The sequence below is a fragment of the Phyllostomus hastatus genome, unplaced genomic scaffold (genome assembly GCF_019186645.2).
Source record: "Phyllostomus hastatus isolate PE091 unplaced genomic scaffold, TTU_PhHast_1.1 phas_scaffold_216, whole genome shotgun sequence".
Lineage (NCBI taxonomy): Eukaryota > Metazoa > Chordata > Mammalia > Chiroptera > Phyllostomidae > Phyllostomus > Phyllostomus hastatus.
In genome coordinates, this window is record NW_025334018.1 from 110,495 (window position 1) to 137,040 (window position 26,546).

General features: G+C 41.2%; 1 protein-coding gene across 6 annotated transcripts; it reads left to right on the plus strand.

The window, feature by feature from the left end:
• Positions 1 to 10,855: 10,855 nt before the first annotated feature.
• Positions 10,856 to 17,000, plus strand: HJV (hemojuvelin BMP co-receptor). 6 transcript variants are annotated; one of them, XM_045817199.1, is made up of 4 exons: positions 10,858 to 11,028; positions 12,220 to 12,307; positions 12,788 to 13,386; positions 13,894 to 17,000. In XM_045817199.1, exons 3-4 carry the CDS (start codon positions 13,018 to 13,020, stop codon positions 14,515 to 14,517), a joined length of 993 nt encoding a protein of 330 aa, XP_045673155.1. In that variant the 5' UTR covers positions 10,858 to 11,028; positions 12,220 to 12,307; positions 12,788 to 13,017; the 3' UTR covers positions 14,518 to 17,000. The 6 variants fall into 6 exon arrangements, with proteins under 6 accessions (XP_045673157.1, XP_045673155.1, XP_045673156.1 ...); XM_045817197.1 differs by having other exon boundaries at positions 10,859 to 11,028; positions 12,220 to 12,406; XM_045817198.1 differs by having other exon boundaries at positions 10,859 to 11,028; positions 12,220 to 12,406; positions 13,921 to 17,000.
• The last annotated feature ends 9,546 nt before the right edge of the window (positions 17,001 to 26,546 follow it).

Genomic DNA, 26,546 nt, shown 5'->3' on the forward strand with positions numbered 1-26,546 from the left:
CTAAGACTCAATGGTTTGACTAAACTAAGTAGTTGGGTCAGTAAAATATGGAGCATCTGTGGGCTTCACTTTATTTATTAATATATTTTATTTATTATGCTATTACAGTTGTCCCAATTTCCCCCCTTTGCCCCTCCTCCACAAAGTATTCCCTATTCCCTCCAGCAATCCACCCTTAGTTCATGTCTATGGGTCATGCATATAAGTTCTTTGGCTACTCTATTTCCTATACTGTTCTTAATATCCCCCTGTTTATTTTGTTCCTACCAATTTTTACTTCTCGTTTCCTTCACCTTTTCTCCCATTCTCCCCGCACCCCCTTCCAATTGATAACCCTCCAAATGATCTCCATATCTATGATTCTCTTTCTTTTCTGTTTGTTTGCTTAGTTTGTTTTTCAGATTCAATTGTTGATAGTTCTGAATTTATTGCCACTTTAATGTTTTGATCTTTTTCTTAAATAAGTCCCTTTAACATTTCATATAATAATGGCTTGGTGATGATGAACTCCTTTAGCTTTATCTTGTCTGGGAAGCACTTTAACTGCCCTTCCATTCTAAATGATAGCTTTGCTGGATAGAGTAATCTAGGTTGTAATCCTTGCTTTTCATCACTTTGAATACTCCTTGGCTACAAAGTTTCTTTTGAGAAATCAGCTGACAGTTTTAGGGAACCCCCCTATAGGTAACTAACTGCTTTTCATTTGCTGTTTGAAGATTCTCTCTTTATCTTTAACCTTTGGTATTTTAATTATGATGTGTCTTGGTGTGATCCTTTTTGGATCCATCTTATCTGAAAGTCTCTATACTTTTTGGACTTGTATGTCTATTTCCTTCACCAAAACAGGGAAGTTTTCTTTCACTATTTTTTCACATAAGTTTTCAATTTCTTGCTCTTTCTCTTCTCCATCTGGCACCCCTATGATTCAAATGTTGATATATTTGAATATGTCCCAGAGGCTCCTTGGCCTATCCTCATTTTTTATTCTTTTTGCTTCTTGCTGTTCTGATTGAATTTTTTTTCTTCCTTATGTTCCAAATCATTGATGTGATTCTCAGCTTCAGCCCCTCCACTGTTGGTTCCCTGAAAATTTTTCTTTATTTCACTTAGTGTAAACTTCACTTCTGCCTGGGCCTTTTTTGTGTTGTTGAAGTACCCAATGAGTTTCTTGAGCATCCCAATAACCAAAGTTTTGAATTCTGCATCTGACAGATTGCTTTTCTCCATTTCATCTCGTTCTTTTTCTAGAGTTTTGTTCTGTTCTTTTATTTAGGCCATATTTCTTTGTCACCTCATTTTTCCAGCCTCCCTTTGTATTAGCATGCCCAGCTTCTGTAACTCCCTGTCTTAGTAGCATCGTCTGTTGTAGAAAAGTACATTGGTAAGCGGGCTGGGCAGGGCCTTAAGTAGTTGCCAGGGCAGGGCAATCCATGTCACCACTCTGTGGCTCTGTGTGGGGGAGGACTGAGAGAGGGCTTAGATGCCACTACCTCACCTCTGGAGGTTTGTCTGGGAGGAAGCTATCTACCAGCACTCTCCCTGATGCTAGTCACTTCAATTTCCTATATGACTCTGGTGCCCTTCCACCTATTGCCCTGCTGCTGAAGCTCAGAGGTAGTGAGCAGCCTAAGTCCTAAGTCTGTTGTGGGCCTTTTAAAAGGAGACTCCTGAGAATAGTGCAGTTTCTTCTACAACCTCAACCCCCACTGGCTTTAATAGCCAAGAAGTTATGGGGGCTTATCTTCCTAGTGCTGGAGCCCTAGGCTGGGTGCTCTGGTGTGGGGCTGGGACCTCTCACTCCCAAGGTACTCCTCCTGAGTCTTATCCACCACACATACATGTAGACCCGTCCATTCTTCATTCTGCACCTCACCACATATCCACACCTGTCTCACCTCTCTTCATGTCTCTGTGACTCTCCACCTCTCCATGCAACTCTGTGTCTCTACCTATCTGGTAGAATGTGGCTTCTTGAATTCCTTGGTTGTCGGACTTCCATACAGTTCAATTTTCCAATGATTTTGAGTGATATTTGTTTTGTAGTCTAGTTGTAATTTTTGCTATGGTTGTGGGAGGAGGTGAGCCACACTTACCTACTCCTCCATCTTAACTGGAAGGCTCTGGGCTTTACTTTAAAACTGGTTTCCTTTTCTGCCCTAATGGCTTAGATGAAAAGGGCCCAAAGGAGTTAAAAGTGGGGAAGAATCATAGAATATGCCCCTCAACCCAAACTAAATATAATGGGCAAAAGGGTTTTGGACAGGTGTGACATGCCTTGCACACCTTCCTTCAAAGACACTCCTTTCTTACTGTGGGACGTTGCAGAACTGGTCCATTCCTTTGTCTTTCGATGGTTATGGTTTTAACTACACCTTCTAACCCTTTTTCCAAATTTGTTGCCTCCAAATACAACAACAATGCCAACTTCACAAGCAGTGCCAACTTTTGGACATTGAGCATGTCACTCTCTAGGGACAGCCAACTGACCTGGACTCTGCAAGGTCCTTTCTCTCATATGAAGGCTGCCCTCCACTTTAGACCCTCATTCTGTTTGGAAGCTCTGGACCCAGGGGCAGGTAGAACTATGACTATGGCCAAAAGATTACAAGAACTTCACACATTGCTCTGGACCCAGGGGTAAGTAGAACTATGACCATGGCCAAAAGATTACAAGAACTTCACACATTGTCTCTGTAAAATTACATAGGGTCCAAAAGGGTAGAAGCAGGGATTATAATGAGGTGCAGAGCAGGAGTTCCCTGATAATAGGGGAACAGACCCACAATCCTGCCTACTGGGGGAAGGAAAGAGTAGAAGGTACAGCATCTAAGATGCATTACATAACAAAGGCAAGTAAACAGCCTGTGCCTTCCTCAGGTAAAGAAGGCTGCAGCTGCCTGGGGCAAACTGTGTGTGACTGTTGAGAAGTGCAGTGACTCAAGACATGGTGAGGGATGGGGGGTGGGCATGTGAGGAAATGCCCTACCCAGATGCCTGTGCTTCACTGGAAACTCTTGTTCTGATTAAAGATGGCAGCCAAAAAAATGTCGAAGACATTGGGAAGATGACAAAAATGGTGGACACCATAGGAAAAGCCAAATATTAAATCATGCAGGAAGTTCCAAGCCAAACATTTAAATTACAGAGGCTGCCACAAGGTCAGTAGAGGTCAGGAGGTCTGTCTGTGGGTCTGCCAGGAAAGTCTCCAGAAAAGTCAGCCATAAGGTCTACAAAAATGTCTCCAAAGAAGTTCAGGAGGTCTGCCTGGAAAAGACGGTGGCAAAGCTGGCAGTGCTGCAGGGACCTGCCTAGCCACCAGACTCATAAAACATGCTTGAAGCTGAACCATGACTGGGAATACTTAAGCTGCAGACTTCTGCTTTTCTAAAAGATGGTACGTCTAAGTGACATACTCTGAAACTGGCCTGATTTGGCAAAGGGGGGCTGGACTATTTGTTTTGGGGTGTTTTTAAATACCCCAAATGGCAAAAATCTACCATTAATCTAAATCTGTGTAACCTTTAAATAAATAACTCCTTTCCTTTTTCACTAAACTCTTTCCTTGGAAGTCATGCTTCTTGGCAGCAAGCAATAGAACCTCACAGCTATCCCAAAACACCTTTGGTGGGATTCTGTAACAAACATATTGTTCCTCCAGTCATCCAATCTCCAACTTCCTATAGGTTTAAATGCCAGAAATTAGGCAGAAGAGTAACTAAATGCTAGACATTTATTTTCACAAAAAAATAAATAATCCTGTGGTCACATGTCACTAAGAAGACTAACAAAACCCACTTATACTCAATCTCTGTTTCCACTGGATAGCTACCTGTATCTCAAGGCTATAAACAAGTAACCTTCATATAGCAACATCTTTGGATTGTACCCAGGGTGGGTAATAAAATTTATTTCTCTATGTCACAGAAGAAATCAGCCTATACCTTATATTCTGGTCAAATCCATTTTTTTACTGTTGTTCAAGTACAATTGTCTCCATTTTCACCCCACCATGTCCCCCCTGCCCCACCCACCCCCACCTCCCACTGTAGAACCTACCCACCTTTGGTTTTGTCCATGTGTCCTTCATACATGTTCCTTGATGCCCCCCTCTCCCATTATTGGTCAGTCCATTTTTATTGGTTATTCTGCCACCTACTGGTAATTTTCACTAACAAATGAGAACCTATGAAGGAGCCTGTGATCTGGGAGCCAACCACATTTCAACATCAAAGAACCAGAAGAAATCTCATCATTCCAGACAGAATTAAGCCTTCTCCTCTTCTTGGCACCACACACATAAAAATGGATAAGGGAGGACTGTGATTCATTCACTTCATTCCACATTCTATTTTCTTTTTTCCTTGATTCAAGCATTTACAGATTATGTGCCAGACTAGGTATTAAAGATACAAAAATATACTTCAAAGAACTCACAGTCTAGTGGAAAACCAAATACACAAGTAAATAAAAGAGAATGGATCAAGGAAGAATGAGTAGATGTACTTATCACTATTCCATCTGCTAATACAATGACCCTGGACTCTGCATATAAAATAAACAGGGGCCCTGGATGGTGTGGCTCAGTTGGTTGTAGCATCATCCTGTAAACTGAAAGGTTGCAGGTTCAGTTCCAGTCAGGGTGCATATGGGAGCCATCTGATAGATTTTTCTCTCTCACATGGATGTTTCTCTTCCTCTCCCTCTCCCTCCCCTATCCTCTCTCTAAAATCAATAAGCATATCATCAGATTAAGGTTTTAAAAAAACATAAGGGACTCTGAAAGAGGCAAAGAGGAAAACCAGGTAGGGACTTCAGAACACAAGGAACCACACAATGATGATTTCCTGGGTTTCTTTTTTGTCTCATATATCCCAGACTTGGAGCTGAAGAAGCCAGCAACTTGGAAATGCCAATGGGTGCAGAAAATAAAAACCCTGTTCTCTCCAGCCAGAGGACCAGGAAATAGACAGTCAAGCAAAATAGAAATGTTTAAATAGTAACCATTCTAACCCAGGCAAATCCCATAGAAAGAACTGCGACATACCCCTACTCACACCAGCAAAGGCTGAATGGGGTGCTAGACTTCCATTCTCATAAGGCTTGTAAAGAGGTATCCTTCCCTTTCACTTCTGGCTTGGTATCTGAGGAGACTTAGGAGTCAGTACTTTTACCAAAACCCAGTGATAACAAGGCCACCCCCATCCTCCAGTCAGTGGAGGCCATGTAGGAAGCTGGAACTCCTACCCTGACCAGCAGTAATGAGGAGCCCCTCACCTCAAGTGTAAATGGAGGCCAAGTGAGAAGCCTGGACTCCTACACCTACCCAGCTATAAGGCACCAAAACACACTTTCTCTGTATGAGTATTATCATAGAAAGCCAACTAAAACAAGAGCTTTAAATATGATACAGAATCCCAAAAGTCCAGATTTTGGTTTAAAAGCACTCATCACACCAAGAATGAGGAATATCCCAAACTAATGAAAACAGACAACCCCAGATAACAGATATTAAAATTATCTTACAGCTTCTAGTCAGGATGGCAGCATAGGCAGACATGGTTTGACTCTTTGCACAACCACATCAAAATTACAACTAAAATATAGAACAACCAACACTCAGAACTGTCAGAAATCAAAGTGAATCAAAGTCTGACAATTATGAATTAAAGAAACCACATCCATCCAGACTGGTAGAGGGATGCAAATACCAAAGGGGCTGGTCCCTCACTCATGTGGATAAAAATTAGGGAGGGATAAAAATTAGGGAGAGATATTTTGAGAGCAAGGAGTCCCAAACCCACACCAGGCCCACCAGCCAGAGTGCCAGTGCCACAAAGGCAAGTCCCCACAACTTCTGGCTGCAAAAACCAGCAGGGATTGAGTCAATGAAAGAAACTGCTGGAGTACTTCTGGTCAAGATGGTGGCATAGGCAGACATGGTTCACCTCTTCACACAACCATATCAAAATTACAACTAAAATATGGAACAACCATCACTCAGGAATGAAAGAAATCAAGCTGAATGGAAATCTGACAACTATGTAAATAAAGAAACCACATCCATCCAGACTAGTAGGAGGGGTGTAGACATGGAACAGGCTGGTCCCACACCCACATGGATATAAATTCGGGGGGGATATCTCGAGAGTGAGGGGTCCAGGCCCATATCAGACACCCACATCAGGATTCCAGTGCCAGGAAGATAAGTCTCCAGAACTTCAGCTGCAAAAACCAGTAGGGGTTGAGTCAGCGGCAGAAACTGTTGGAGCCAAAGCTGTTCCTCTTAAAGAACCCACACACAGACTCACCTACTCAGACTTACTCCCTCTGAGCCCTAGCACCAGAGTGGCAGCTTGAAAGGTACCAGTGGTATACTGGGATAAAGTGAAGTGTCTAGAATCAAGGAGAACAGAAGCCATTGTCCTTTTGCTAAACCTTCCCTCCACAGAGCCAGTAAACTGGTACCATATCTGAGACTCCATCAACCTGGCTAATACTGCTTGACCTGCCTTGGAGATCCCTAAAGACTCTACTGGACCCGACTTATGGGCCCACCCAAACTGCTTTTACATATGAAGACTGGTCTTGGCTCATGTTCACAACTTCCTAAATCCTCTCAAACAAGCAACAGCTGGCCTCAGTGAGTCCTAGGCCAGGCACTACCAGCAGACAGATTAGACTCACAGCTTGTCTTCACCTGGGAATCTTCAAGTACAGCAAGTAGCAGTCATCTCAGATTGCTTTATAGCTCAGGCAGGATGGCCCCAGGCAAAACACAGGTCAGGACTGACCTTGGCCCACACCACGCAGGACACCCCATGGTCCACACACACAGTGGACACCTACAGACCACATCAGAGCACTACCACTCTGCCCCTGCACAGCTAATGCTCCATGGAGGGCCGAGGTTGTTGATAAGTGGTGACAGCCAATCCTTGCAGCTGACTGGCCTGTGTAAATCCCTCCCATTGCTCTGCCAATAGCAACCAAGGCTAAACTATAACAGGAGGGTGTATTCAGTCCAAACAAAGAGTACACCTCACGTACCCAGCTTGGATGATAGGGAGGCTGTGCCACTGGACCCTATAGGATACCTACTAAATTAGGCCACTGGTGTAAAGTGCATGCTGTCAAACTCACAGGGCTCTCAGGTCATGTGTGCAAAAGAGAACATTGTTGAGAATAGGGGCCCAGACCCTTCAGACCTGGGGAAGGGGTGAAATAGTTCCTGGCTCCAGTTTTCTCTTGTGAGACCAGAAAGTCCCTGAAAGTTTGCAGGGCAAGGGAAAAGGGATCAGTGAGAAGGGCATGGGAGTCACTTCACTGTCCCCTTCTTCCTCTCTCATGTTCACAGGCGCAGGAAGGGAATGGCCTTGGTGATTGCCCATGTCAGTCTAAAACTAACTTGGAAGAAACAGAAATCCACCTCCTGAGAAGAAGGTAGAGCTGATGGCTCGGGTCACTAGAAGAAGGAGACAACCTCAGGTGTGGCTGCAATGGAATTATTCTAAGTTTATTTGTAAGAATGGTAAAAATTAGAATTTAAGTTAACATGCACATTAAGAATTCTAGGATAACCACTAAAAGGTAGAAATAGTGTATGCTAATCGAGAAGAAGAAAAAATTGGATGAGGCAGAAGAGAGAATAAAACTGAGAACTGAGGTGAATGAAAGAGACAGAGTAAGGTGGTAGAATTAAACCCAAGCCAAAAGGCAATCAAATGAATGCAACATGACAAAATTCAAATGGAATTTATAGTACATGGATTATACTTCAATAAAACTGCTAATTTTTTAAAAAAAGAAGGCTGAAAACTCTACCAAATTTGGCAGAGGGACTCAAGAAGCTGAATAAACCCCAAAGAGGATAAACTCAAATAAATGCATGCCAAGACACATCATCATCAAATTGCTAAAAGCTAAAAACAAAGAAAAAATATTGAAAGCAGTGAAAAATGACACAATTTGAATGATAGCAGATTTTTCATTAGAAACCATGGAAGCCTGGAAAAGTGACACAAAATTTTTCAAGTGCTGAAAGAAAAGACTGTCAATCCAGATTCCTATCCAGCAAAATTATCCTTCAAGAATGAAGGAAATACAACTCAACAACAAAAAGACAAACAATTCAATTTGAAATGAGCAAATTATGTGAATAGAATTTCTCCAAAGGAGATATTCAAATGACCAGCAAGCATATCAAAGGATAGCTATAATTTTTTAAATTGAAAATAACAAATATTGGTAAGGATGAGGAGAAAATGTTGCAGCTTCTATGCAAACAGTTTGGTGGTTCCTCAATAAGTGAAACATAGAATTAAACAGAATGTGGACTTCCAGCCAAGATGGAGGCATAGGTAGATACACTGTGCCTCCTCACGCAACCAAAAGAAGGACAACAATAAATGTAAAAACAAAAAACAACCAGAACTGTCAGAAAATCAATCTGTATGGAAGTCCAACAACCAAGGAGTTAAAGAAGAAACATTCTTCCAGACTGGTAGGAGGGGCAGAGATGGGCAGCTGGGGAGAAGAGAACATACAGCAAGGCAGCGGCTAGAGGACAAGGTGGGTGAGCTGGCACTGGCAGACTGGGCAGTCCTACATCCACGTGTCCATGAGGAACAACTGGGGAGTAAGACAGACCACGCAACCCAGGGTTCCAGAATGGGAAAAGAAAGCCTCAAACCCTCTGGCTGTAAAATCCTCTGGGCATTGCAACAGTGGGAGAAACCCCAGCCTCACAGGAGAGTTCACTGAAGAGACCCACAGGGTACTAGAATGTACACAAGCCCACACACTTTGGAATCAGAATGAGAAGGGCATGATTTGCTTGTGGGATGCAGGGGAAATGACTGAAAGCCTGCTGAGAGCTGAGCAAGTGTCATTGTTCCATCTCTGACACCTCCCCAACATACAATGCCACAACGAGTAATGTGGGGTTGCCCTGCCCTGACAAATACCTAAGGCTCTGCCCCTTACAACATGACAGGTTTAATCACTAAGACAAAAAAATATGGCCCAAATGAAAGAACAGATCAAAGCTCCAAAAATAGAACTAAGTGATGAAGAAATAGCCAACCTATGAGATACACAGTTCAAAACACTGGTAATCAGGATGCTCACAGAATTGGTTGATTTTGGTTGCAAAATAGAAGAAGAAGAGAAGGCCATGCAGAGTGAAATAAAGCAAAATATACAGGGAAACAACAGTGAAGGGAAGGCAACCGGGACTCAAATCAATGATTTGGAGTAGAAGGAAGGAATAAACATTCAATCAGAGCAGAATGGAGAAACAAGAATTCAAAAAAGTGAGGTGAGGCTTAGGAACCTCCAGAACATCTTTAAACATTCCAGCGTCTGAATTATAGGAGTATCAGAAGGAGAAGAGGAAGAGCAACAAGTGGAAACATTATTTGAACAAATAATAAAGGAGAACTTCCCCAGTCTGGCAAAGGAAATAGACTTCCAGAAAGTCCAGGAAGCTCAGAGAGTCCCAAAGAAGTTGGACCCAAGGAGGAACACACCAAGGCACATCATAATTACATTACCCAAGACTAAAGAGAAGGAGAGAATCCTAGAAGCAGCAAGAGATAAGGGGACAGTAACCTACAAAGGAGTTCCCATCAGACTGTCAGCTGATTTCTCAAAAGAGACCTTGTAGGCAAGAAGGGGCTGGAAAGAAGTATTCCAAGTCATGAAAGGCAAGGACCTATATCCCAGATTGCTCTATCCAGCAAAGCTCTCATTTAGAATGGAAGGGTAGGTAAAGTACTTCTCAGATAAGGTCAAGTTAAAGGAGTTCATCATCACCAAGCCCTTATTTTATGAAATGTGAAAGGGACTTATCTAAGAAAAAGAAGATAAAAAACATAGATAGTAAAATGACAGAAAACTCACAATTATTAACAACCATGCCTAAAACAAAAACAAAAATAAACTAAGCAGACAACTGGTACAGGAACAGAACCACAGAAATGGAGATAACATGGAGGGATAGCAACAGGGGAGTGGGAGGAGGAGAGAGAGGGAAAAGGTACAGAGAATACATAGCATAAATGGTAGGTAGAAAATAGACAGAAGGAGGTTAAGAATAGTATAGGAAATGAAGAAGCCAAAGAACTTATATGTATGACCCATGGACATGAACTAAAGGGGGAGAATTTGAGTGGGAGGGGCTGTGCAGGGTGGAGGGGAATAAATGGGGGGAAATGGTACAACTATAATAGCATAATCAATAAAATATATTTTTAAAAAAAGAAAATGGAGGTGGTAGTGGGATAGACAGCTGCAAGGATCTGAGCTGGTAGACTGAAGCAAACCCTCATCCTAAACAACTTGTAGCTCAGATTTCTTCTCTGAACAGCTGGCTTTTTTCAGTCCTTCTGAAATACTCTGCAAAGATGGGGGAAGGGCTGTGAACTACCTCTGCTATGGACCCTATTTAAAATCAGCTACTCCCTAGATATGTTCTGTAGAAACCAAATGTAATATTCAGTATAGCAGAGATGAAGGTGGTGAACAAGAGGTATACAATTGCCCACCCTGATTTTTAAAGGCTGGAGGCTATTATTGAGCATGCTGGAGGTCTGCTTGGAATAGGCAGTGACTAGACTCATATAAACTGGAATTGGATATCTAATTTGCCTGTCATATTTCTGCCCGCCCCCTCCTACTTGGCACCCTAGACTCCACATTATTTCTAATCCTCCTACCCTCCCCACTCCCACACCCTACCCCCACCAAAGCTCCTGGAATTTTGGACTTAGCTATTTTTAAAACAGTCAACTCAGTAGCCACCTCCCTCCCCCGCTCAGCTGTCCAGTGCTCTGGCCAGCCATATACTCCCCTTCCCCCCACACCAGAACTTCTCTGGCTTGCTGACCTCACTGAGATTGCTGCGGGTCTGAGTACCTGGGGGAGACATGGAGAAAGAGACGGGGGATCCCCTGGCCGGAGCTGACCAACAGAGTAGGCAGTCATGGCTGGAGAACTGGATATCAGAGTAATGTTTGACCTCTGGAAACAGTAAGTCAAAATGAAATTGCAATTCCTTTAATAAGCCTGTGGATTGAAGTTAGACTTTGGTCTAACTTGGATATCTCTGGTCCAAAAGCTAAGATCTCTTCCATGCTAAAGTGCCCCAATCTCCATTTCTCCTGTCTGATTTCTTTGTGGCCTCGGGCCCCTGGCCATCTGAAGTTTAATTCCCAGGTTCTCCTCTGACAGTTTTAGCTCTCTCCTCACCTTGTTCGCTCAAGATTTCTGAGAAAGCCTCCTTCTGTAGGAGGAGTTTCCTGCATCCCCTAATCTGTTTAGTTTCACATGATTACTCCCTGCTTAGCAGTGCCCCTCACATTGGGCTTCCAACGATGGTGGCCACTCATCATCATAAACAATTTCTCCCCACAACTCATCTATTCTCCCTTCTGCATGACTCTTCCCTGAATTAAATCCTTACCCCAAGAGAGGAAAGTCCCTTCCCATGCCCTATACTCAACAAAAGATGGAGAACTTCTGAATTTGCAAAGAGAAGATTAAAGGAAAAAGTGATTCTTCAATCAGGTTTGGAAATATTCAAGAACTGTTGATTCATAACAAGCAAATATTGATTTCCATGCTTAGGTTGCACTCCATTATTTGATGAGAGAGAAGGATTATAACTGCAGTTCCCTAGGATAGAACAAAGAAATTGATTCCCTTTTCATTTGAATACTAAGGGGCTGGGTATTCTACCATTACTTCTTCTTGCTGAAAATTCTGACACAAAGAAAAAAAAATCAATGACCCCTGGAGGATGTTCCCTCCTGATGGGGAGAAGCAAATAAAAGGTATGTTTCTGAAGTGTTTTTCAGATCCTAATTCTATTAGGGAGCCTACTGCAATGACTGGGATCTGATCTGCCCCCATGATTCATCCTTTTTGGACATTTCTGCTATTTGGTTGCTCAGAATGGGACAACACAATGGACTCTGCCCACCAAGTCCACTCAGTGTTCCTTCCACCCCCCACCTAGAGGTATTGCATAAGGGACCAAAAAGTGGTCACAAGAGCAGGGCACAGAGGTTTAACAGCCACACGTATAGTTTGAGAAGCCCCATTCTCCCCAAACTCTAGTCTGCTTATCCTTCTCTTGATCTTTCCAGATTCTCTTCACATCATCCTGAACAATCTTCAACTTTTCTCTTTCCCCATGCCCAGCCAAATTTCTTTTTTCAGTCTCTTACAGGACGGCCAGTCAAAATTCACTAGGTAGGACAGCCATCAGCTGGAAAGAACTGGAGCCTGGGGGGACCTGGCTGGATAGGTATGGGGGATCCAAGCCAGTCCCCTACTCCCCGGTTCCCCCATAGCAGTCCCCCAACTCTAAGCACTCTTACTCTCCTGCTGCTCCTCTGTGGATATGGTAAGGAAGGGCTAGGGAAGGGTTTGGGGAATCTAGAGGGCAGGCTGCTATCTAGGGGTGGGCATGTGCATACATGAATGAAAAGAGATGGGTGCTGAGGGGTCATTTGCCCCACTCTCAAACAGGTATATTTTATTTCCCATTCAACTTGGGGAAGGGCACTGGGAAAGACCTCTATGGACAGGGAGAAGAGATCTAGCGTGCTTAAGCTGTTTAGCAAAACTAAGTGAGGACAGGACTAGGGAACTGCAGGCTGGGGACTTGGGGAGGCCGTCAGTCATTTTAGGACTGGCTGAAATACCCTGACGAGATTTGGGAGGGCCTACTCTGATTGAGCGGGAATCCGGGGATCATTTACAGTCCTCTCCCTTATGTTCTCAGCTCATTCTCAGTGCAAGATCCTACGCTGCAATGCTGAGTATGTATCGTCCACCTTGAGCCTTAAAAGTGGGGGTTCACCAGGAGCACTCCAAGGAGACCAGGATGGAGGGGTGGACTCCAGAGGTCTCTGTCAAGCCCTCCGCTCTTACGCACTATGCACTCGGCGCACGGCCCGCACCTGCCGCGGGGACCTCGCCTTCCATTCTGCAGTGCACGGCATAGAGGACCTGATGATTCAACACAACTGTTCCCGCCAGGGCCCCACGGCCCCTCCCCCGCCCCGGGGCCCAGCCCTTCCCGGCGGGGACCCCATCCGCTCCTCTGGCCCCTCCCTTCCAGGCGGGAGCCCGGCCCACTCCTCCAGCCCTGCAGCCCCGGACCCCTGTGACTATGAAGGTCGGTTTTCCCGGCTGCACGGTCGTCCCCCAGGCTTCTTACACTGCGCCTCCTTCGGGGACCCCCACGTGCGCAGCTTCCACCACCACTTTCACACGTGCCGTGTCCAAGGAGCTTGGCCCCTGCTGGATAATGACTTCCTTTTTGTCCAGGCCACCAGCTCGCCCGTGGCTTCGGGGGCCAACGCCACCACCACCCGGAAGGTCAGGACTCAATTGCTCCTCCAGATTCTCATGGTCACTTCACGGTACCACTCCCAACCTATTCCCACTATTCCTCAGCAATGGAATTCCCAACCCTATTCCCTTTTTTTCTTCAACCACTCCCTTATCTGGAATCACTCCCTCCTACCAAATTATTTGCTCTGGTAAATCACTTTCCCTTGGTGAGAATATCACTCCAAGTCAGAAAACACTGAAAAGAAAGTTGGGGAAAAGAGAGCTGAGGAGCCCTGGAATAAGGAGTTACAGAAGGGAAACTTTTCTTTCTCCTATGGCAGTAGCTGAGATTGAGGCCAAAAACTAGTGAGAGGGGTTTATTGGGAGGAGGCAATATTGAAAGATAATGAGAAGGGATTGAGGAATGAGAGCCATGCTAAACCTTGCATCTCTGCTGGGATCAGATCCCTAACTATGTCAGAGGTCTGACTGGGAGAAGGGGGAAGGATGCCCTGAGCCCAAAATGAACTGCTTTCCTTCTTGCCCTCACAGCTCACCATTATATTTAAAAATATGCAGGAATGCATTGATCAGAAGGTCTACCAGGCTGAGGTGGACAATCTTCCTGCAGCCTTTGAAGATGGTTCTGTCAATGGAGGTACCCGACCTGGGGGCTCAAGTTTGTCCATTCGAACTGCTGAACCTGGGAGCCATGTGGAGATTCAAGCTGCCTATATTGGTACAACGATAATTATTCGGCAGACAGCTGGGCAGCTCTCCTTCTCCATCAAAGTAGCAGAGGATGTGGCCAGAGCCTTCTCAGCTGAGCAGGACTTACAGCTCTGTGTTGGAGGGTGCCCCCCAAGTCAGCGACTCTCTCACTCAGAGTGCAATCATCGGGGAGCTATAACCATTGATACTGCCAGACAGCTGTGCAAGGAAGGGCTGCCAGTCGAAGATGCTTATTTTCATTCCTGTGTCTTTGATGTTTTAATCTCTGGTGACCCCAACTTCACTGTGGCAGCTCATGCTGCTCTGGAGGATGCTCGAGCTTTCTTGCCAGACTTAGAAAAGCTGCATCTCTTCCCCTCAGATGCTGGGGTTCCACTTTCCTCAGCAACCCTTCCAGCCCCACTCCTTTCTGGGCTCTTTTTTCTGTGGCTTTGCATTCAATAACTAGGCCAGCAAGCCCTTGATTGGTTTGAAAATGATTTGGGCATACAGATTGGCAGGGAAGAACATGAAGAACCTCTGAAGGAAACAGTGGGAACTGGGAGACACATGAAATAGTGGCATTTATCCAGAATCAGACACGGGTGCAGTCCAAAGCGGAAATGATCATAGACTAAGGATTCTGGACCAGGTTTCTGCATTCAAGACCTCTTTAAGGACTCTTCACTAGTTTCCCCAATCCCATTTATAGTAAGTGAGTTGTTTCAGTCCATCTACTCCTGAGATCACCCCTACAAGCTTAGAGGTTATAGTGGTCCTGATGATCAATAGAAAACTGAAGGATTGGGACTTTTAAGAGGACAGAACTGAAAGAGGAAGACATGATCATTACCCATAAACTCAATGGTTTTCTAATCATTTTCTCTTGGAAGGTGGAAAGGAGAAAAAATGATTAGGGAAAAGAGTCTTTTGGATGAATATGAATGTGAGTAAGATGTGTTCTGCTTTTTTTGGCTCAGAAATGAAGTAGGGGTTTGTCTGAATCTTAAGTGAAAGTAATCTCTGCCTTTGGAGAATGGCACAAATAGTAAAGAAACTATCATACCCACCCTTAACTAAACTGCTATTAAAGCTATGAATTCTTCACTCCTTTGGTTTTCTATCTTCAGTCTCTTCACAGATGCTTAAAAATGAGTACAACAACATAGTCACTCCACTGAAAGGGGCTCAGAAGCATCAGACATTATTTTGCCCTCAGGAAGTTTATAGGCTATTTGGGAAACAAAACTGATTTACATGAAGGAGTGACAAGTGTGTAATTATTCACTATATTCTATGGTACTGTGAATTCTGATCAGAAGATGTTTGGAGAGAACTCAAGTAATAATAAGTAATAAGAGGTAATAGAGAAAATAGGATTTCAAGTGATCTTTGAAGATTTGAATTATTAAGGACCACCTTCCAGGCAATGACAACCAGCTGGAGTTATGTATAGATTCATGATTTTGTGAGGAAACCAGCAAAACTCAAATGAATTAGACGAGGTAATGGGATAGAAGGGGAATGGCTGAGGCCAGATTATGAAGCACCTCAAAAGTTGAGCCAAGGAGTTTAAATTCAATTAACAGCTAACATTTATCGAAAGCTTAAAACCTGTCAGGCAATGTTCTAAACATTTTTAAATTTTTAATTCATTTAATCCTCACAACTACCAAAAGAAGTTAATATCCTCATTGCTCTTTTTATATAAGGAAACTGAGGTACAGGAAGATTAAACAATTTGCCCACAGTCATACAGCTAATAAATGGTAGAGCCAGAAACTGAACCCAAGCAGCTTGGCTCTAGAGCCTTAATTCTTAACCACTATAGTATATATTGTCAAGGAAACAGAGCCATTAAAATTTTTGGTTATGGAGCTGGGCAGAAAAGGAGAGCTGAGGTGGTGGCTGCTACCACAAAAGCTACTTTCTCCTTCTATCATATGAAACCCAAAAGGAAGAGCTGGGGAGAGGGGGAGAAGCCCAAAGTTGAAGGAATCTAGTTTGTAGAAGAAAAGACTTGAGAATAGTTTTTCTAGTCCAGAATGTTCTAAAGTAACAGTGCTGCTCTGAACAAAAACTACTTAGGAGTTAACTTTTATATTCAGTATTTCCCCATTTTTTTCTGGTCTCAGTCTCCTCCTTCAGCTACTCTATTATCTAGGGCCTGTTCCTAATCTAATCATATATTGACACTTACGTTCTCCATCTTCTCTCAGCCTCACCCACCTGAACATACTTCCCCAGAACACATATACACACTGGTCAGAGCTTACCAGACAGGGTGTCCTATCTGGTCTGCCATTTCAAATTGCTTTTGCAATTCTTCATCCCCTATTTCTTCCTTTTCACCTCCTCTAAGGACCACAGACACTCGGCCATTTCCTCAAAGCCTCTCTTTTAGAAACTGCTTCTTATATTAGTTCTCTTAACTCATCAGAGTAAATTATTCCTCAGGTTTGGGAATCTTAAGTTAGTTAAGAATTTCATAACCAACTGATGAAAGATCCTTTTATGACACCTGTCATGTAACACTGCTCCCTTTCCCCAAATTTACGATTAGCCCTACTACCAATGCAGTATTTTTAAAGGGGTAATTCAACATAAACTCATGAAAAGATGCTCAACATAATTAATCATTATGGAAATGCAAATCAAATTAAAACCACAATGAGAAAATACTACACACCATTAGAACAGTTAAAATAAAAGATTGACCACCCTGCCTGGTGTGGCTCAATGGATTGAGTGCCAGACTACAAACCAAAAGATTGCTGGTTTGATTCCTAATCAGGGCACATGCCTGGGTTGTGGGCCAGGCCATCGGTCTGGGGTGTAGGAGACTCAACTAATTGATGTATCTCTCATATGTCAAATGTTTCTCTCTTTCTCTTTCTCCCTCCTTTCCCTTTTCTCTAAAATTAAATAAAATCTTTAAAAAAATAAAAGATTGACCATATCAAGTCTTGGCAAGGTATAGAGCTCTCACACCCTGCTGGTGGGAATATAAAATAGTACAACCACTTTGTAAAACAACTTGGCAGTTGCTTTAAAAGCTAAGTATACACTTATCATACAATTGAAACATTCCACCCAAGAGAAATAACATGTCCTGCCTACAAATGTCCTTCATAGTCTTGTCTGAAATAACCAAAATTGGAAACCAGCCAAATGTCCATCAACAAGTGAATAGATACACCAATTGTGGTAAATCTATGCCATAGAACACAACTAAGCAATAAAATGAAGTCAACTACTGATCCACACAACATGATGAATTTCAAAATAATAATGTCAGTGAAGAAGCCAAACAACAACAAAAAGGAGTGCCTACTGTTTGCTTCCATTTATATAAAATTATAGGAAGAACAAACTAATATATACTGACAGAAAAGAGATGAATGGTTGCCTGGGAATGGGTGGAGGGAGGAGGAATGGTTTACAACAGGGCATAATGAAGCTTTTAGGAGTAATGTGTTGTGTTCATTATCTTGAGTGTGACAACGATGTCAAAAAACATGAAATTATACACTTCAACTATGTGTAGTTTATCATACATAAAGCATACCCAATAAAGCTGTAAAATTTTTTTACAAGTTTCTTTCTCCCTTTGGTGGATCAGACAAAAGCTTAAAATGACCACAGATAGCATAGAAAGAAAATAATATTAGGACAGATTTTCTTTCTAGGAAAACACAGATAAGAAAAGGATGACAGAGCAAGAGAAGAGAATATTTAATGATTTTATATTCTAACTCTTATCATAAAGACCACATTCCTTCCTCCAGAGAGTCATTCTCAAGGTCAGAGACCAAAGAAAGGACATTTTCTGGTTTAAAAATACCAAACCTGTGCCTCATAATTCTTTCCACTCCACCTATAGTCAGCAGGTGGCGCTGGTGACTAAAAAGAATTAGTAGGGATGGGGCAAGTCTCCGGAAAAAGAAAATTTTTTAGATTATCTGATATGTTCCCCATTTGAGAGAATATATTAATAATAATTTGGCAGAATTGTCATTTTGGAAATAAATTGAAGCTAGGTGCGTGATAAAGTAAATAGTTTAAATTATTATAACTTCACAACAAAGGATTATTCAAGACATAAAACAATCAAAATACACTGCTTGGCTCCACATGGATATTATTTACACAGTGATAATAATGTAAACACTGACTTGATTTAGCCAAAATTGTGATATAACCCTATTAGGAGGATGAGGTAACAGGAATGGGAAGGTAGGGATACAATGAGATGTAAAAATACAATGGGATGTAAAAATACAATGGGATATAGTAAATTTCAATTACTATAACAAAAAGAGGAGTAGATATGTCTAATATTTTTAAATTAAGAAATAAAAGAAGCATATGGTTTAGAAATATGAAGTAAATAAACAGATTAAAAAACTGAAATAATTGGAAGAGATCATTCAGTAGAGAGACCTGAGGAGTGCTGTTTTTTGTGTAAGCAATTCAATATTACATGATTTCAATTACATTATGTTACATTATTTTGATTTTTTAAAGGGAGGGTATTTTCACCTTAGCCATTTCTTAACTTTCTCCCTTAACTTCTTTTTTCTTTTAACCAAGTTGTACTTTTTATTGTTTTTCTATAACAATTGTCCCAATTTTCCCTGTTGCTCTCCCCCCCCCGCCCACCCCCCCACTCCCACAATCAATTCCCACCCTTTTGTTCATGTCCATGGGTCATTTATATGTGTTCATTGATTATATCCTTCCCCTTCTTTTCCCCCAACCCCCCTTAACCCCGTTGGGGGTTGTTGTCAGTCTATTCCTTATTTTCATGCCTCTGGGTCTATTTTGCTTTCTTTTTTTTTTTTCATTTTATTCATTAGGTTCCTGTTATAGGTGAGATGGTATGGTATTTGTCTTTCATTGCATGGCTTATTTCACTTAGCATAATGCTCTCCATTTCCATCCATGCTGTTGAGAAGGGCAAGAGTTCCTTCTTTCTTTCTGCTGCATAGTATTCCATTGTGTAAATGTACCACAGTTTTTTGATCCACTCATTTACTGATCCCCCTTAACTTCTTAAACTTGTGGCCACCTCAGCCACTTCCCAGATCCACCCAAGCCCTCCCTACCCTACTCATATATTTCATGGCAAGTTCCTTCCCACATTTCTTCTCAGGAAACAGAGGTAATCTCCATGATGCCAAGAAACTGCACCAGTATTAAGGGGGGGCGGGGGGAGAAGGTAGAACAGTATAAAATAAAAGTACTTCCTTAATTTTTAAAAGATTTTATTTATTTATTTTTAGAGAGAAGGGAAGGGAGGGAGTGAGAGAGGGAGAAAAACATCAATGTGTGGTTGCCTCTCATGTGGCCCCCACTGGGGACCTGGCCTGCAGCCCAGGCATGTGCCCTGACTGGGAATCAAACCAGTGACCCTTTGGTTCACAGGCCATGCTCAACCCACCGAGCTATACCAGCCAGGGATCTTTCCTTAATTTTTCTGCCTGCTCCCTAACTAAATTATTTGTCATCCTCCCAACAGTTAATAGAAAGGAATTAGTTAAATATGTTCCCTGAGATAAAATTTTTGTATGAATGGAAGGTGAGCTTTGAGGAAATGAGAGAAATCAGATAACAAGATTCTGCCTCCACTATGAGCTATTTTGGAATCATTCTCTGCTATTGGTTCAAAGAACCAATAACTTTAATATCAAGGGTTTTGTGTAGTCAGTCTTTGATAGAGCACTTTTCTTCTACTCCTACCTCTGAAAAACTAATAGTCAGATTTTTAAAAAATGAATCAGCCTCTTCATTTTGCCCTCTTAACCCACCTCACCCCAGCCAAGAACTGAAAGTCCCTTTACAAAACTTATAGCATCTGAAACAGAAAATATTCTGCCATAGTTTTATTTTCTCTTTATGGAAGTCACTGATCTGCACCTACCACAACCAAGCTCTATGGCTAGGGGGAAATACCATCAGTTTTGGAGAAGAAACCAAAACCAGAAGTACAAGCAATGGAATTGGCTTTCTAGCTGATGAGGGAAAAATAATCCTTTGGATTGATTTCAACCCTTCTTTAGAATTTTTGAAGCATCTAAATCATGCCAGACCATAAGAAAACATGGCTTTTAACTTTGGGGAGTTCAGTTTAGTGGGAAGGAACAGTCAAATACTAAACATAATTACAAAATAAATGATCAATATGCATAACTATAGAAGCATGTCCAGCCCTGGCTGGGTAGCTCAGTTGGTTAAAGCCTTGTCCCAATACACCAAGGTTGCAGGTTCAATCTCCAGTCAGACCACATACAATCTCTCTCTTACAAATCTCTCTCTCTCTCAAGCTCTCTCTCTTCTGTTCTCTCTCTCTAAAATCAATAAATAATATTTTTAAAAAAGAATGTCCTACATGCTATTATAATACAAAGGTGAAAATTAAATCTGCTTGTAGAATCAGAGAAATCTTTACAAAGGATTTACAAAGAAGATGGCTTTTCTTTTTCAAGAATCAGAGATGCTCTAATAGGAAGATCTTTAAAACATAAATCACATGAATTTTGTCCTAGTTGTGTGAACTTAAGCAAGTCACTTGAGCTCTCTGAATCACAATATACATTGTACAAATTATCTGTTGGCCTATCTCATGATAATCAAATTTTTGTGCAATATCTTTATATAGCACAGTTACAGCTGGCTCTATGTACCTATAAATGTTATTAACAAAGAAAGTATTGTTCAATGTCAATCTGGACTTTTAAAAACTGTTTTAATATGTGCTTTCTTCCTCTCAGTCATGAACACAATATTCCTTCCTCTGCTTTGTTTTTTCATGATTTAAGAATCATCTTCACCACTCAAGGAGCAGTTTGAGTCAAGTTTCAAGTTTCAGAAAAGCTTCCGTGTTTTTTGAGACAATTCTTGGATTAAGAATTTTAACAGTACATTTATTTACACACTGGGTGGCAGGGCTGAACCAACTAGATTACTGAATTGTGTAAGAAAGAAATAATTTCTCAGAAAAGGGGAAGTTGGGCTAGGCACACAATGTTCTTTCTCCTTCACACTTATAAACATCAACACAGTCCAATTTTCCCCTCATAGAAAAACAAATCATCACCTCTCATGGCCTTGCTACTCTTACTCTGATACATAATTGGACCAGAGCCTCGGAGGAGAAACCAGTTATGTATGTTACCTTATAGTAGAAAGAACTGAGGTTGACGTTTAAAGTCTAACACTGATAAGAAACAACACTGGGTTCTGAATTAGTGGCACATCTAGTACTAGAAACACCCCCACCTATCTCTTCAATCTATATTTAATAATATATTAACTCTATGAAATGTATTCCGCTAGATTCTATAAAGAATACAAAGATTTAAAAAAGGGTATAGTTTCTCTTTCTAAGAATTCATTATCTAAGAGAGAAAAGGAATGTACATGTAAGTTCTATATGAGAAATATAAACAATGTGCTGTAGAGTACTCAAAAAAAAAAAAAGAATGAAATCCTATTTGACTCCAAGATGAAAGATGAAGGGTTTGAGGCACTGACCAGTGTGGCTCAGTTGGTGGGGCATTTGTCCTGTAAATCGAAGGGTCTCTGGTTCAATTCCTGGTGGGAGAATATGCCTGGGTTGTGGGTTCTGTCCTAGTCGAGGTGTGTGCAGGATGCAAGAGGAGACTGTATCATGTTTATCTCCCTCTCTTTCTTCTTCCCTTCCCCTCTCTCTAAAAATAAATAAACATCTATAATTTAAAAAAAAAGAAATTGAGAATCAAGAAAGATTTCCTAAGGGAAAAGTCACTTGGCTGTCTTTTGAAGAGTTGGAAGGATTTCAAAAAACAGAGATGGGAGGAAGGTCGGACATTCCAGGTAGAGAGAACAATATAAAAGCAGAGAAGGATATATTAGGAGAACAGTAAGTATTCAGGTTTGGCTGAGATATAGGGTACATACATAAGAAAGTAGTCAGAAATGAGACTGGAAGTTCAGTTGAGGCCAATTTGTGAAGGCTTTTTAAATGCCAGGTCAAAACATAAATTTGATTGTTAAACAATGGGTTTTACAGCCTCATAGGAAGACATAAACTCACTTTTGATAGATTAATATAGTCACAGTCTATCAATTACAGCATAAATATCAGTTAAAAGCTATTAAAATAATGTAGAAAAAAGTAACAAGGACATGAACCAGAGTGTGAAAGTAAAATAAAAGATAGCTTTAGAAACACTAGAGAGATAGCCTCTATAGAATTTGGTGGTTGATTTGGATATAGGGAATGTCAGAGAAGAAGGAATCAAAGGCAGTTCCTTAGAATCTCCTTAAGCCTTGAAAACCAAGGGAATGTGTGACAATTCCATTAAAAGAAACAAGGGGAAGAACTGAATTTGAGCACAGGGACAAGATTATGAATTCCATACTGGACATATTAAATCTGAGATGCCAGCTGAAAATTTGGAGACAGACTAAAGGTATTATTATACAGAATTTTACATGAGTGATGTACAGATGTGCAGACTGAAAAGCAAACTTAAAGGAAAAAAAAAAAGAAGGTCCAAAAACAAGCCCTTAAGAAAAGCTTTCCGGAGCCACACAAAAAAAGAAATTGCTAGCAAAAGATAAACTCCAAAAGACAAGAGGACTCTACATTTTCAAGAGATGGCGGTTTTCAAATTATGTAGGCATCAGGGGAAATAAGGCCTAAAAAACCACTGTGGTTTCCTACGAAATCTTGAAAAAAATATTTCAGTGGTAAGAGAAACCAGGCTACCAAGGGATAAGTTTAGTCAACAGAGAAAGTGGTATAAGTTATTCTCTTAAGAAATTTGATAGTAAAAGAAATAAAACAGATGGGGTGATAGCATGAGAAGGGAAAAAATTATATGCTAAGGCAACCTTAAGAAGTATCTGAAATGAGTCAGCAATAGATCTAAACAAATTATTTAATCTCCTCTGCCACACTTTCCCTGAAGTTGGTCAACTCCTAGATCTGCAACTTTCCTCAACTTAGTAGAAAAAATAGAACCAATAAGCATGAAATGTGTTCTCATAGATGAGGTGTTTTGAGTTTTTTTAGGTATAGTTGACATACATTATATTAGTTTCAGGTATACAACATAATGATCCAATATTTGTATATATTGTGAAATGATCACCACAGTAAGCCTAGTTAACATCTGTCACCATACATAATTACAAAATTTTTCCTGTGATGACAACTTTTAGAATCTACTCTCTTCACAAATTTCATGTAAACAATACAGTATTTTTAACTATAGTTGCCATACTATACCTTACATTGCCATGACTTATTTTATCACCAGAAATTTATTCTTCTTGACTTCCTTTATCCATTTCACCCAACACCTAATCACCACCACCAGCAAACAACAAACTGTTCAAGTGAAGTATTTTTTTTAAAACATTGTAAACATTTTTGATGACTTCCAGCAAGATGGAGACATAGGTACATATGCTTTGCTTCCTTGTATGACTGACAGAAGGACAATTACCAATTTAAAAACAAAGAACGCCCTGGCTGGCGTAGCTCAGTGGATTGAGCGAGGGCTGAGAACCAAAGTGTCGCAGGTTCGATTCTCAGCCAGGGTACATGCCTGGGTTGCAGGCCATAACCCCCAGAAACCCCACATTGATGTTTCTCTCTCTCTCTATCTCCCTCCCTTCCCTCTCTAAAAATAAATAAATAAAATCTTTAAAAAAAAAAAAAGGACTACCAAAACTGCCAGAAGATCGAACAGTATGGAAGTCCCATAACCAAGGAGTTAAAGAAGAAACTTTCACCAGACTGGTAGGAGTGCCAGAGGCAGGCAGCTAGGGTGGACAGGACACGCAGGAGGTGGTGGCTGGCGACCGGAGTGAGTGAGGTGATGGCTGGCGGTCTGGGTGGTCCCACATTCACATGGGGATGAACCAGGAAGAACAACTAGGGAGCAAGACAGACTGCATAACCCAGGGTTCCAGTGTGGAGAAATAAAGCCTTAAACCCTCTGGGGATTGCAACAGTGGGAGAAACTGCCAGTCTCCCAGGAGAGCTTGTTGGAGAGACCCACAGGGTCCTAGACTATACACAAACTCACCAACCAGGGAATCAGCACCAGAAGGGCCCAATTTGCTTGTGGGTAGTGGGGGAAGTGATTGAAAGCAGGGTGAGAGACCACCAAGCAGCATTGTTCCATTTCTGACCCCATCCCAACACACAGAGCCACAATATAGCGACCTGGGTTGTTCTGCCCTGGTGAATACCTAAGGCTCTGCCCCTTATAACATAACAGGCTTTCCAAGACCAGAAAATAAGGCCCAAAATGAAAGAAAGGATCAAAGCTCCAAAAATAGAACTAAGCAATGAAGAAATAGCCAACCTATGAGATACACAGTTCAAAACACTGCTAATTCGGATGCTCACAGAAATCATTGAGTATGGTTGCAAAACAGAGGAAGAAGTGAAGGCTGTGCAAGATGAAATAAACAAAAATATACAGGGAATCAACAGTAAAAGGAAGGAAGTCAGGATTCAAATCAACAGTGTGGACCAGAGGGAAGAAATAAGCATTCAACCAGAACAGAATGAAGAAATAAGAATTCAAAAAAATTAGGAGAGGCTTAGGAACCTTCAGAACAACTTTAAATGGTTCAACATCTGAATCATAGGGGTGCCAGAAGGAGAAGACGAAGACCAAGAAATTGAAAACTTATTTGAAAACATAATGAAGGAGAACTTCCACAATCTGGCAAAGTATATAGACTTCCAGGAAGTCCAGGAAGCTCAAAGAGTCCCAAAGAAGTTGGATCCAAGGAAGCACACACCAAGGCACATCATAATTACATTACCCAAGATTAAAGAGAAGGAGAGAATCTTAAAAGCATCAAGAGAAAAGGAGACAGTTACCTACAAAGGAGTTCTCAAAAGACTATCAGCTGATTTCTCAAAAGAAAATTTGTAGGCAAGAAGGGGCTGGAGAGAAGTATTCCAAGTCATGAAAGGCAAGGACCTGTATCCCAGATTGCTCTATTCAGCAAAGCTTTCATTTAGAATGGAAGGGCAAATCAAGTGCTTTTCAGATAAGGTCAAGTTAAAGGAGTTCATCATCACCAAGCCCTTATTTTATGAAATGTTAAAGGGATTTATCTAAGAAATAAAAACATCAAAACTATGAACAGTAAAATGACAACAACCTCACAACTATCAACAACTGAACCTAAAAAAAAAAACTAAGCAAACAACTAGTACAGAAATAGAAACACAAAAATGGAGATTACATGGACAGTTATCAGCAGGAAGGGGGAGGAGGAGAATTCAGGGAAAGGTACCAGTAATAAGAAACACAATTGGTAGACCAAAATAGACAGGGAGTGGTTTAAGAATAGTACAGGAAATAGAGAAACCAACCAACTTATATGTACGACCCATGGACATGAACTAAGGGGAGAATGTTGGAGGGAGGGGGATGCAAGGCAGAAAAAAAATGGGACAACTGTAATAGCATAATCAATAAAATATACAAAAATTCTTTTATATTTATTGATTTCAGAGAGAGAAAGAGAAAGCAGGGGAAAGAAAAAAACATCAATGTTTATTGTTTTACTTATCCCTGTATTCACTGGTTTACTCTTGCATGGGCCCTGACCCAGGATAGTACCCACTAACATGGTGTATTGGGATGATGGTCCAACTAACTGAGTTACCTGGCTAGGCCAGTTAAGGTATTTTTAATAATTAAAACTAAACTGAAAAAAAAAAAACACCTTCACAAAGCCTCCTAGAAACAACTCTAGATTAAGTATTAAGAATCCTGTGTTTGGAGAGTGGTTCCACCAGTTATTATATATCTTATGGCACTTAAATATAATAAGAGAACTGATTTTTATTAAAAAACTTGCTAAAGCCTTTTAACTCTGAAGTTTTACATCTTACCCTGAATCCTTTACAGTGAAGATCAAACAAGGTATGATGTGTTAAAGTCCTCAGAGGCAGGACAACACAGGGGAAAGGGTATTAATACAAACAGCACTTTAGATCAGACACACCTGGGTTCAAGCTCTTACTCTATTTATAAAATCTTTGACCTCAGGCAAATTACTTAACCCTTTGAGCCTGACTTAATCAACCCTGAGTCACAGAGTTATTGTAGGAATTAAATTAAATAATCTAAGCTTAAATCCTTTCTGGTACAAGATAACAGATGGACTTATAAATAAGATATAATTGAGATAATAATGCAAAGTACTTGGCCAATTACAGGTGCTCAATAAATGACAAAAAAAGTCATTTGAACTCAAGATGCTCTACAATTATTAATGTATTCTTATCTATCTATGAGTTGGAGGTGTGCATGCATACACACAGGCAGTCTCAATTCCACTTTCTTTCAAACCTCTGTTAGCTTCTAACCTGACATTCCTTAGGGAAAATGGTAAAGGGTGATGGTTAAGAGTAACGGGAAACTTACTCTTTGTGGAGGTCACAGAAGTGATTAAAAAGACAAAGAAAG